The sequence below is a fragment of the Rattus norvegicus genome, chromosome 1, assembly GCF_036323735.1.
Source record: "Rattus norvegicus strain BN/NHsdMcwi chromosome 1, GRCr8, whole genome shotgun sequence".
Classification (NCBI taxonomy): Eukaryota; Metazoa; Chordata; class Mammalia; order Rodentia; family Muridae; genus Rattus; species Rattus norvegicus.
Window position 1 is genome coordinate 1,672,649 of NC_086019.1, and position 13,921 is coordinate 1,686,569.

The window sequence follows — 13,921 nt, forward strand, 5'->3', positions numbered from 1 at the left end:
TATATGGCAATCCAATTCCCACATAAGGCAATTTATCAATTAGCTGATGTTTTAGTTTCTGTTGCTGTAAAAAACCCCATGGTCAAAACATATATGAGAAAAGTGTTATTTCCCTATGTACCTTGGTCACCCTTAATTGAATGAAGCCAAGAAAATAACATGGATGAAGGGATTCAATGATAGACCATGGAATAATGCTGATCACTGGCTTCCTGTCCATCCTATGACAGTCTTCTTCCTTATAACTCCCAGAACATCTTGCTTGGAAGTTGTCTTGCCTACATGGAGCGGAATCAACTTATATTAATCTGTAATTAAGAATATTTCTTAAACACATATCTACAAATCAAAGTGATTGTAGCCTCTCAGTAATGGATATTTCCTGTTCTCAATATGTTTAGGCTTCTGAGAGCTCATTTGCCACCAAAACTTACTAATTGATATTGCTTTAGGCAGTGCTGTTCTGTGTTACAAATACTATCCCTAGATATTACTTAATTTTCTTTGATGATTTATGAACACTTTTCTTAAGACAAAGCAAAATAGATATGTTGAGCAACATCTAAAATTTTAAAACTCTCAAAGGTTCGATAAAGCAATTTATCTTTTTATTTCTGAAGAACATTTAAATCTGGTCGAACTAAAAGAACATAACACTTTTGGACAAATATGCACCCTAGCAACCCTGCACTAGAAGCCAAGATGGAGAAAACCTCCACAATAACCATAACCTTCCCCCTGGTGCTGTGGTAGACAGGGAGGAAGGTGATCCAAACACTGTAGAACACCAACATGCTGAATGTTAGGAACTTGGCCTCATTGAATCTGTCAGGAAGGTTCCTAGCCAAGAAAGCCACAGTGAAGCTCCCCAGAGCCAAGGAGCCCAAATATCCCAAGACAAAGTGGAAGGCAATGACTGAGCCTTTGTTGCAAATGATGATTACCTTCCCATGTTCAGATTGTATATCTCTGTCAATAAATGGAGGAGATGTCACCAACCAGATTGCACAGAGAACAAGTTGGATTAGGGTACAAATGGGAATGAGCAAGTGAGTTGCCACTTTTATCATCATCTTTCTTATCCTTCTCCCTGGAGTAGTGAGCTTGAAAGCTGTGACCACAGTTATTGTTTTGGCCAACACAGTAGAAATAGCCACAGTGAAAAATATTGCAAACGTGGCCTGCTGCAGGATGCAGGTGGCCTGGTTGGGATGTCCAATGAAGAGCAATGAGCAGAGAAAACAGAAGACTAGAGATATGAGCAGGATGTAGCTGAGAATACGGTTATTGGCTTTCACAATGGGTGTATCCCTGTACTTCACAAAAGTGACTAGTACTAGAACTGTGATGGCTGAAAAGGACAGGGCCATGCAGCCTAGAGCCATCCCCAATGGATCTTCATAAGCGAGAAACGTCACCGCTCTTTGGAGGCACTGGGTTTGTTCTAAGTTGGCATATGAATCATCTGGACACCGCACACACTGCTCCATATCTGCTGGCAAAGAACAATAATCCCTTACAAAATATCATAATTGTGTAGTTAATAATTGTATATTTGTTTTATTCAGAGGATATAGCAATAAATAGTTTGGGGTTGAGAATATATTTCTTTCATTATTGCTCTAGGGACTACTAACTTAAGTCTGCTGTCCATTAACCTACGCTCTGTGATAGAACAAATCTTCATCACAGAAAATGGAAAAGTTTTCTCTTAAAGAAAAATGAAATAAAAATATGATAATTACTAATATGCATAATCTCAGTTTATTTTATTTCTCAATCCATAAATTTACTATTCAGATAGAAGGGTAGTATGCTGACATATTTATTGATGCTGGTTGATGAAAACATTATGTATTTTGTTTGCTTGGGTGTTGTGCACTTTGTGTCTACATATAGGCTTGTGAACATACAATTCCTCATTCAAATATCTTTTGTGTATAGGAATATTTTCATGCTTGAAGCCGTATGTCTCATAAACTTATGCATGTCCTTCTTGTTGTCGTACAATTTCTATTCCCCCAACTACACTTTCCATGGTTATGGCTATAGAAGGTTATGGCATGAAGATTATTGATATTGACATTCATCCCGCTTTCCTTATTTAGGCTGTGATTAATGATAAGCACTCTCCTATTTCTTGATGCATTCTTGATATCTTCACTCTTTTTCTAGTTCTTTGATAGGAAATGCCTAATCCTTTATGCTATGTAAGCTCTTAAAATATGTTTCACTAGAGAACACTTGTTGTTCTGACCATTTTGTCTTTGTCAGGGTCTAAGCTTGGCGACAAAAAGTTTGTGGACTGTACATGTAGTCAAGATTCTTCGTACAAAGGATCAAAGAAGAATATACATCAGCTTAGGTTATGCCTAAAATTATCTTTCTGAACTCAAGCAGTATTACAGAGCAATAGTGATAAAAACTGCATGGTATTGGTACAGAGACAGACAGATAGACCAATGGAATAGAATTGAAGACCCAGAAATGAACCCACACACCTATGGTCACTTGATTTTTGACAAAGGAGCCAAAACCATCCAATGGAAAAAAATAGCATTTTCAGCAAATGGTGCTGGTTCAACTGGAGGGCAACATGTAGAAGAATGCAGATCGATCCATGCTTATCACCCTGTACAAAGCTTAAGTCCAAGTGGATCAAGGACCTCCACATCAAACCAGACACACTCAAACTAATAGAAGAAAAACTAGGGAAACATCTGGAACACATGGGCACTGGAAAAAATTTCCTGAACAAAACACCAATGGCTTATGCTCTAAGATCAAGAATCGACAAATGGGATCTCATAAAACTGCAAAGCTTCTGTAAGGCAAAGGACACTGTGGTTAGGACAAAACGGCAACCAACAGATTGGGAAAAGATCTTTACCAATCCTACAACAGATAGAGGCCTTATATCCAAAATATACAAAAAACTCAAGAAGTTAGACCGCAGGGAAACAAATAACCGTATTAAAAATGGGGTTCAGAGCTAAACAAAGAATTCACAGCTGAGGAATGCAGAATGGCTGAGAAACACCTAAAGAAATGTTCAACATCTTTAGTCATAAGGGAAATGCAAATCAAAACAACCCTGAGATTTCACCTCACACCAGTGCGATTGGCTAAGATCAAAAACTCAGGTGACAGCAGATGCTGGCGAGGATGTGGAGAAAGAGGAACACTCCTCCATTGTTGGTGGGATTGCAGACTGGTACAACCATTCTGGAAATCAGTCTGGAGGTTCCTCAGAAAATTGGACATTGAACTGCCTGAGGATCCAGCTATACCTCTCTTGGGCATATACCCAAAAGATGCCTCAACATATAAAAGAGACACGTGCTCCACTATGTTCATCGCAGCCTTATTTATAATAGCCAGAAAATGGAAAGAACCCAGATGCCCTTCAACAGAGGAATGGATACAGAAAATGTGGTACATCTACACAATGGAATATTACTCAGCTATCAAAAACAACGAGTTTATGAAATTCATTGGCAAATGGTTGGAACTGGAAAATATCATCCTGAGTGAGCTAACCCAATCACAGAAAGACATACGTGGTATGCACTCATTGATAAGTGGCTATTAGCCTAAATGCTTGAATTACCCTAGATGCCTAGAACAAAGGAAACTCAAGACGGATGATCAAAATGTGAATGCTTCACTCCTTCTTTAAATGAGGAAAAAGAATACCCTTGGCAGGGAAGGGAGAGGCAAAGATTAAAACAGAGACTTAAGGAACACCCATTCAGAGCCTGCCCCACATGTGGCCCATACATATACAGCCACCCAATTAGACAAGATGGATGAAGCAAAGAAGTGCAGACCGACAGGAGCCGGATGTAGATCGCTTCTGAGAGACACAGCCAGAATACAGCAAATACAGAGGCGAATGCCAGCAGCAAACCACTGAACTGAGAATAGGTCCCCTATTGAAGGAATCAGAGAAAGAACTGGAAGAGCTTGAAGGGGCTCGAGACCCCAAAAGTACAACAATGCCAAGCAACCAGAGCTTCCAGGGACTAAGCCACTACCTAAAGACTATACATGGACTGACCCTGGACTCTGACCCCATAGGTAGCATTGAATATCCTAGTAAGAGCACCGGTGGAAGGGGAAGCCCTGGGTCCTGCTAAGACTGAACCCCCAGTGAACTAGTCTATGGGGGGAGGGCGGCAATGGGGGGAGGGTTGGGAGGTGAACACCCATAAGGAAGGGGAGGGGGGAGGGGGATGTTTGCCCGGAAACCGGGAAAGGGAATAACACTCGAAATGTATATAAGAAATACTCAAGTTAATAAAAAAAAAAGTTAGACATGTATGTCCCCCTAAGCATTTTCTGCATAGTATAAAAGCATTAACCATTATATTCTGAGAGACATGGGTTGTTTTTGAAAGAAATTGTAGGTAATTAACTGGGTCCAAGGGAAACTGATATTATTTAACCAATTAAATTTTGAAACATGGAGATTTTTGGGCTGTAGTTTCCATCTAGGACATATCATATTTCTAGTTTGTAAAGAGAAGATATTCAAATTCAGCAAATTTTTCTCTGCATGCAAGCATGTACCTGTATCATTGGCAATCTCATTTTCTTGGCACTGGACACAATCAAAGCAGCAGTTGGCTGTTTGTTTCTGATGACTTTTTCTGAATCCTGCAGTACATGTCTCACTACACACTGAGGAGGGAACCTGAGGCAATACACGTACAGACCCACAGACACACAGACACACAGGCACACACACATATAAATATAAATTATAAATAAACAATATATATACATGAAATATGCACATTATATATGTTATATAAATATGTATTTAATATGTATGTCTGTGTGAAGATCATGAATACATCATATATAAAATGAACCATAGATTAATATTTTGGAATTTAACAGATGTATTCCTCTGAAAATTTATTATTTTATATTACCCTGAAATGCATTGAATATCATACAATAATTTGTGTCATGAATATTATATATGCAACATTTTAGGTGTAATAATTTAAATTTTCTCCTTGCTAAAGTGATTAATTCAAATGTAACTTTTATGTGGCATCAGTTTTTCTCTTAAAAACTGATAAAATAATAAGAACACAGAGTTGTATGGAAAGAGAAGGTAGGATATCACAAGTAGACTTGTTCAATAAATAAGAAAAAAGTATGTCATATAAGACTCTCATACAATTAATGAACTTTTCCTAAGTGTAAAAGAAAACATTTAATCCCCATTCCATCCCACCCCTGCCCCTGCATCTATTAAAGAGCTCCCCAACAATCTGGCCACTCTGGCCTCAATGATCTAACATTTTCACATTCTTTGGCATGCACCCTTCACAGGACCAAGGGTCTCTGTTCACTCTGATGCCAGATGAGGCAATATTCTGCAGAGGAGGGGAAACTGGGAAGGAGGATAATATTAAAATGTAAATAAGTAAAATTAATAATAAAAATCTATAAATTAAAAAAGTTTTAATCTAGGAAAATACTTCTTATAATGAATCTATTCTATACTTAATTAGGCTACAACTATGTTCATACATAATCAGGTTATATATAGTTTATATGTAGTAACAATATATATATATATGTATATATATGTACATATGTGTGTGTGTGTTTAACTGTATATATTGTTATAAATTTAAAAAAATATGTTTCTGTAGGGTAGGGTAAATGGTCATATGGATGCAATTGACCATAGGATTCAGAGTCCTTTGATCCCTATAACAAGATCAAATGAATTTCAGTGTCATTTAATTTTGGTGCTTGTAACTGAGAATGGTCATTTGCAAGAATATTAATTGGTCTTGACCACAGGGGTATTGTTGAGTGCTTCCCATTTTAAAATTTAGATATCTTTAAAAAATAAAAATTGTAGTGTACCTACCAATGTTTCTCCTGTAACCCACTCCCAGTCTTCAGATATATGAAGATGTTGACTCTGTTGCAAACAAGGAAAATAGCTTCCTATTTTCACTTTTAATCCAAGGCCATTTGGAAAATTCCAAATGATGAAAATGTCATACTTGGCACACTGATTTTCCTTATGATTCATGTTCACCAGCTCTCCAACAGGGTTAGTAAATACCCTAGTTTTAAGCAAAGAAGCCACCTGAAAGAGATGAATCATTATATGATTACAAATGCATATCAATACAGAAAATACCAAATTGAGAATGTCCCATAATTTTTTAATGTCTTTCAGAAAATACAGGTATATTATAGTAACCCCATGTAGTAAAATACACTATACTGTATTATTACAAATTATAATTACATGTTATATTGTATAATTACAATTTAATATACTTCACATTAATTGTTGCTGGTTAAGAAAGCTAGAATAAATGATTACCAGAGAACAAATCACATGGTATTTGTGTGTATGTGTACACATGTCTGTCTAAAATAATATTTAAAAGCTAAAGCCAAATATGTAAGAAAAAAGGGGGAGTTATAAAATATGGAAGTTTTGGAAGTAAAGAATGGTAGTGGGTCAATCATGGACATACTGCATAGATGTATGAAATACCCATTAACTTAATGAAATGTGTACTCTTAATCATACGTGTTGTTATAAATATTATTAATTTAAATGAATAGCTATTATCAGAGCACATGTACTCATTTTTGAGAAATTCTTCTTGAGAAAAATATTCTAGTCTAGTTATCACTTAAGGATTTTATGATGAAACTCTTGGCTCCTTTTAAATTTTGAACTTATTTGGTTAAATGTTAAAACAAATTTTCACATAATTCACTTATATTTATGAAAATGTATTGTCTCCTATTAAAACTTATCACTGTGCATGATATATATCCATGTAAATAGGTCATTTTGGAGTTTTGCAGTATAGAAAACTTTATATCAAGAGATAACCTCTAACAAATGTATGTGAACTTCTCAGGGGCCTGAAAGGTCACATTGATAAATCTAAGCATAATGAAATGTAAGAAACGTTACCTGCTGACAGTCAGTGAATAGTCCTTTGGGTTTGGCCATTTCCTGAGACTCTACTTGTTGAAAAATGAGTTCGTGATAGGTGTGGGCCACAGCATACACAGCATTATACAAATTGTAACCTTCTTCACTCAGGACCATGTCAAATGTGTGCTGTGTTAACCATTCCATTGGGTTTTTCAACATAAAAAAATCCATTTTCTTCTTGTTCTTTGAGATTGAACAGTTAAAATGATTCCACTGCCCCATAGACTGAGAAATATCTACTGGATACTTGGATGTGTTTATTATTTGCATAAAATTTCTAAATGTAGCGATGTCATTGTGGTGGTGGGCAAAAATGACAGTCCCGTGGAAGAAATCAAGGCTGAAATCTTTATCATATGTGATGACATCCAATTTTGAGGTTGTGATCCAGATTCTCCGTGCAACTAAATATGTCCATCTTGCAAAGTTGAGTTCTAGAGTGGAGATCATTTTGCCATAAATGATAGTAACCTTTGCTGAAGATGTCATAAGTTGTTGGTCATATATCTTAAACTTTGTGTTGTATAACTTAATGCTTTCTGGGATCATAATCACAAAAGCTAAACAGATCGCATGCCTTTGCATTTCTTCTCTCAAGTCTGAGTGAAACTGAATACCTTGGTCATCATCTGTGATGATCAGTCCTATCCAAGTCCATTCAAAATGAAACATCAAGGAGACCATGCCATGGAGCAAATATGTGTCCTTGGTTGCTATCTGATAGATATAGGGAAACTGGTCATGGTCACTCAGGTTAGGATTAAATGGTCCAAAGAAAATCTAAAGAGTATAGAAGAGAGGATGAAACATTCACATGAGGAAGATGATTGTTAGGATGTTTGGACATAAATACATGTAATGCAACTCACCATTCAGAACTCAGATTGAGGGTAGTAAGATTACACAATACATATCATAGATTTTTACTGATATATTCTAGAATATTCCTGACAAAACTGTATGTTCTAGAAACCAGCTTTTTCTGTTTGCCCAGTATAGTTATACACTCTGATTATTTTATTTTCTCTCTCTCTCTCTCTCTCTCTCTCTCTCTCTCTCTCTCTCTCTGTGTGTGTGTGTGTGTGTGTGTGTGTGTGTGTGTGTGTGTTTAGCAGCATACCTATAAATGCATGGGGTCCAAGTTTTCTTGTAGGCACATGCAAATGGAATTTAAAGTTGGTAATTCGTCCAGTGTCACACATTATTACCTTTGGTGCCCTTGAATTAACTGAAAGTTTTAAGGAAGTTTTCCATGATGGTCCTGTAAGTTTTACATCACAACGTTTCTTTCTTCCACAGTTATAATTAAGTAGATCGAAATAGTTGTTTTGATGTAAATATGCTTTATCCAGAACTCCCATTGTATCTTCACACATACCAAAAATGAAGGAAAATATCAAAGACATGTTGGATAAAAGATAAGGATTCTTGTTGATCTCATCAGTAGCAAAAAACATTACCAGAAAAAATTCATATTTTCTTGCTGGTATCCTAAAATCAAGCATAATGATGATTAAGGGAGATGCTTGAAAAAGAAAATTTCAATTGCAATTAAGTTTGTATCACAAGGCATTCTATATTTCTGTCTAAATGTCATGAAATAAGTCTCATTAATTAGAGATCTTAAGATTTGAATACAATTTAAAAGTTCATAGACCCATGATACTAACCTATGCTAAATTTTGTAACATTGACAATCAATAAGGGGACTATTTTACCTCTGAATACCATCTTCAGACTACATTAGCGTCCAATTGATTAAGACTGTTATAATATATTCTTGGAGATATAATTCCACAAATACAAAATAAAAAGCATGACATAAACAACACATGAAATACATAACACATTTGCATTATAATTTTAGTAATTAAATGTAATTTATATTAAACATGTTAATAATTTTAATATTTTTTGAATCATATATTACATCAAAAAATTTTGTCCAACTTCTTTTTCATGTACTTTTTAACCCTAAAAATATCATTAATGCATATTTAAGAATTTCTATTGCTTATGATCCTATACCAAATGTTGCATAATAAATTGTATCAAAATTCAAAATAATTTTTGAGTATCAAGCAGAGCAAAAGAACATAAAAGATTAAAAAGCGAATCATTTAGAAATATATTCAAAAGCCCTTATATAATAATACCTAACACAGAGTAAGTTTATGCAAAATGAATTATGTATCTGTGTAAATTATCTAGCAATCAGTTTACTTCAAAAGGAGTATCAGTGTTTTGAGGAGAGAAATTATTATATCAGTAAGAACATTTTTCAAATTTCAAATTAGGAATAACTCGTTGAAGTTATACAATATGAAAATGCTAATTCTATACATAGCATAGTAGGAAACATTATCAATAATGTTTCCATGTTCATAGAACATGCATTTAATAGTTTCAACTGTTAATATACATTAAACAATACATATTTAAAGATATCTTCCACTTAAATTTATTTATTCATTTCAAGTACATAAACTGATGCAATATATTGTGCAACCTGAATATTATCCTTTTGGCTCCTATCACGTCAACATGAAGTCACCTTTTAGTGTGTTGCTACTATTTTAATTTTGTAAAAGTGGATTGAAATTTCTCTTAACACTTCAGGTCTCCTAATTCTTTAAGGTCCTTTAATAGATGTCTTAACCCTAAGATCTTCTTTCATTTCAAATGTGTTCCTCTGCCCAAGCATAGTTGGCAGTTCATCTGTTCATCTGTTACTACTAGCAAATACCTCTCATCAGGACTAAAACACCAAACAGGCTCTTTTTGCTGAAATTTTCACTTCTAATTGACTGTTTGAATCTAAGTTTTTCTTTCTAAACCTTAAAAGTGTATTGATACAATTCATATATTTGTAAATTTAAATCTTATTATGACTTGTAGAAGTGTCACTTATGAGAATGTCCACTATTTTTTCCAATGAGATCTGGAATGATACAGAATGCATCAGAAATTGAATTTCTACTGACCCAACACAGAATTACAATAATGTGAAGCCACCACCAATATCAAAGTGTACAAAGTATACTGTTGCTAACAATTAGAAAATATTTTGTTTAAATCGGAAAGACCCAAATTTGAATAAGAAATGGGATGAGAGTCAGGGATAGAAAAGTGCAGAAAACTTCAGTTTATGAAAGAATGACGTCACAAGCTCATGGATTAGTTAAAATTTGAGTGATTTCAACATCCCTTCTCTCATGATTTGCAGGCACAAATGATAACATCTCACACTTGGAATCTAAGAACTATGCAGCCACATTGAGAACAGCTTCTTATCAACAAGAAATACATTTATTCTCCTAGATTTTCCATAATGTTACATTTTTTAAAAGTGAGAAAAATATTGAATATCCATATGATGCAGATAATAATTCTAGTATGTGACTGAGTGTTTGCATCACTGGATGAAAAGATATTCTGGTAACAGAATAAGAAATCTGGCAGGCATTTTCCATATTCAGTGACAACTCCAGAATGACAGGAGGGGCTCTTTTAAAGAGTATTTTATAATGCAAGACATATATATATATATATATATATATGTACATATATGTACATATATATACACTCATAAGTATATATGTAATAATATACATTTAATCATATATAGTAGACATCATTCCACCACCACCACCACACGTTTCAATGTCTGAGTGTATGCCCAACTTTTAGAGGCCAAAATTAGATAACCATTTTATTGATGTCTTTAGATGCATGCTTATAAAGGAAAGGTTGGCAGAAAATTGAAAAGAGGCAATGATGCAGTCTCTTCATATTGAGATTTTGCCAAAAGTGGGAATTATGAACTCAAGGTAAAGGTAAAAACATATTTCAATGTATATCAACAAAGATTCAAGAGATAGAATCCAGTCTCTCTTGTTTTCCAGCTTTGTGAACTAGAGTCAATGTACTAAAGCTAACGGAAACTGTGACACATTTGAAAGTATCAAAACATTGATTGAAGTTATAATTAATATTCTGTGGTTCCTAAAGTTACAAGGGGAAAAACAGGACAGAATCTTAAAGGCTGTGTACAGTTATATACTTCTAATTCATAATATTGAAACAAGAAATTAAGTTAGTAACTTACCTAAAATTAATAATGTGATTATAAAAATTTTCTTCAATAGGGCTCTCAAGTGTAAAAAGGACAAAACCACAGTCATTTTGCAAATCTCCATCATAAACTTCGATCTTTTTTATCCTCCAAAAGCAATTGGGTTCAGTCAAACTGCACAAGATGAGACAAAACTTCAGAGGAAAAAAGGCAATAGTGAAAGCACACAGCTTCTTCATGTCTGGTAGGATCTAGCATGGAGCAATTGTGAAACCTGATTCTTACGTAGGCAAACATAAGACACACATTTACCCCAGTTTGTATATTTTAAGGCTTCTGCTGACGGGCGATCCACTTAATTATATTCAACAGTTTCTTTCCGTTCATCATATGTTCTGCTCCCTGGATACAATGGGAAAATTCTGGCCTCAAGCTCTACATCTGAGGTCTGAAAACTTTTGATCAAAACATTTCCAAAAACATGTTTTGAAGATAATGTTCTCCATCCACAGCGGCCATGATTTCATTAACATCCATGCCACAAATATTCCAAAGGCCAATCTTCTCTTGAACAGCCTTCAACAGACCATGTGTCAACAGCAATATTTATGAACCCAATAGATTTTCTCAGAACTTTTATAGTAAGACAAGAGTTGAGAAGGTATAAATGTTTCATATCATTTGGACTTTGAGTTGAATTATGGCACATTATGTTTTTCATTCCCTGGTGTAGGGAAGGGAAGTTTCACATGCAACATTGAGCCAGGAGTTGAGCATGTTCACAAAATCTCCTTAAGCTCCCCATGATTCTTGTGATCTGAAGAATATGTCATTATGCTATATCCAATAATTCCTGGAATCATACAGATTCAACGTGCATCCTGTTCAATATCAATTCCTATGCAGACATTTAATGGGTTGTAATGCTGATCTCTTGCCTGATAATCAGTTCTTGGCACTCAATGACATTTGGTAAATATTTTTCTCTTTGATGTTTGTTCACACCTCAATAAGTTGGTTGAGAATAATTTTATGTGTTTTCTTTAAAGGAATGAAAGAATATACCTGTCATTTATGAGAGAGAATTTTATTGCTAATATTATTATATAACCTATATTTGTATGCCTAGTTGGTATATGTTTTGAAATGGTATTGTCTTGGTTTACATAGCAACAAGACAGATGCATGTCTGATATGTAGGTTGATTCCTATAGGTAGCAGAGGGCTGGTACCAGTTAGATCAATGCCATGATTGTACAGTAAAAAAAAATAAGGTGGGAGAGAAAAAGAAGAGAGAAAAATCAAGATGGAGACAGAGAAGAGTGATCTGCATCTGGGTGGTATTGAATTGTCAAGGGAGATGGCGTGGATTTCTGTAATCAAATTTATATTTTCTAGGCAGGCAGCTTATATCCTTATCAACTGTTTGTAAGTTTATTGTTTGGATGTATTTTGGATTGAAAATTTATCATACAAATCCGATTGTTATGTTAGAGTTTGTTGCATCTTGATATTTATGTTTAATTGGGTATTTCTTATTTACATTTCAAATGTTATTCCCTTTACCGGTTTCCTAACCACAAGCCTCCTACAACCCCCCTTCTATATGGGTGTTCCACTCTCTATCCATACCCCTTACTGTTTCTCCACCCCAAAAATACCCTCCACCAGGGGTATGCCCTTGGCAGGACCAAGGGCTTCTCCTTCCATTTATGCCTAGCAAGGTCATCCTTTGCTACATATGCAGTTGTAGCCATGGGTCAGCCTGTGTAGTGGTTTACTCCCTGGGAGCTCTGGTTGGTTGACATTTTTGTTCTAATGGGCCTTTAGCACTTTCAATCCTTTCTCTAATTTCTCCAATGGGAGTCCTATTCTCAAGTCAGTAGTTTGCTGCTAGCATTCACCTCTGTACTTGACTTGTTCTGGCTGTGTCTCTCAGGAAAGATCTATACAATTCCTGTCAGCATGCATTTCTTAGCATCATTCATCTTATCGAGTTTTGGTAGCTGCATATATATGGGCCACATATGGGACAGGAGCTGAATGACTGTTCCTTCAGTCTGTGCTCTTAACATTGACTCCCTATCCCCTCATATGGATATTTTTGTTTCCATTTGTAAGGAGTGAGGCATCCCCATTTTGATCATCTTTGTTCTTGAGTTTCATGTGGTCTGTGGATTACATTTTGGGTAATCGAAATTTAGGGCTATTATCCAATTAACGGTGAGAGCATACCATTTGTGTTTTTCTGTGATTTGGCTACCTCACGCAGGATGATATTTCTAGTTCATTCCATTTGCCTATGAATTTCATGATGTCATTGTTTTTTAATACCTGAGTAGTATGCCATTGTGTAGATACACCATATTTTCTGTATCCATTCCTCAGTTGAAGGACATCTGGGTTATTTCTAGCTTCTGACTATTATAAATAAGGCTGCTATGAACATAGTGGAGAATGTGGCTTTGTTGTTTCTTGGTGCATCTTTTGGGTATAAGCCCAGCAGAGGCAGACCTGGGTCCTCAGGTAATACAATGTCCACTTTTGTGAAGAACCTTCTCACTGATTACCAAAGAGGTTGTTCCAGGTTGCAATACCACCAACAATGGAGGAGTGTTGTTCTTTCTCCATATCTTCACCAACATCTGCTGTCGACAGGTTATTGATCTTAGCCATTCTGACTGGTGTGAGGCGGAATCTCAGGGTTGTTTTGATTTGCATTTCCCTGATGACTACAGATGTTGAACATTTCTTTATGTGCTTCTCAGCCATTAGATATTCCTCAGCTGTGAATCTTTGTTTAGCTCTGTACCCCATTTTTAATAGGGATATTTGGCTCTCTGGAG

The 13,921-nt window shown here is 35.4% G+C and overlaps 1 protein-coding gene across 1 annotated transcript; it reads right to left on the reverse strand.

The window, feature by feature from the left end:
• Window positions 1-586: 586 nt before the first annotated feature.
• On the reverse strand, window positions 587-11,424 carry LOC134484928 (vomeronasal type-2 receptor 116-like). The gene is made up of 6 exons (XM_063280777.1): window positions 11,109-11,424; window positions 8,209-8,491; window positions 6,977-7,780; window positions 5,900-6,124; window positions 4,573-4,696; window positions 587-1,492 (listed from the first exon to the last, which is right to left on the reverse strand). The coding sequence occupies exons 1-6, from the start codon at window positions 11,312-11,314 to the stop codon at window positions 609-611; spliced, it is 2,526 nt and encodes an 841-aa protein (XP_063136847.1). The 5' UTR covers window positions 11,315-11,424; the 3' UTR covers window positions 587-608.
• Window positions 11,425-13,921: the final 2,497 nt, after the last annotated feature.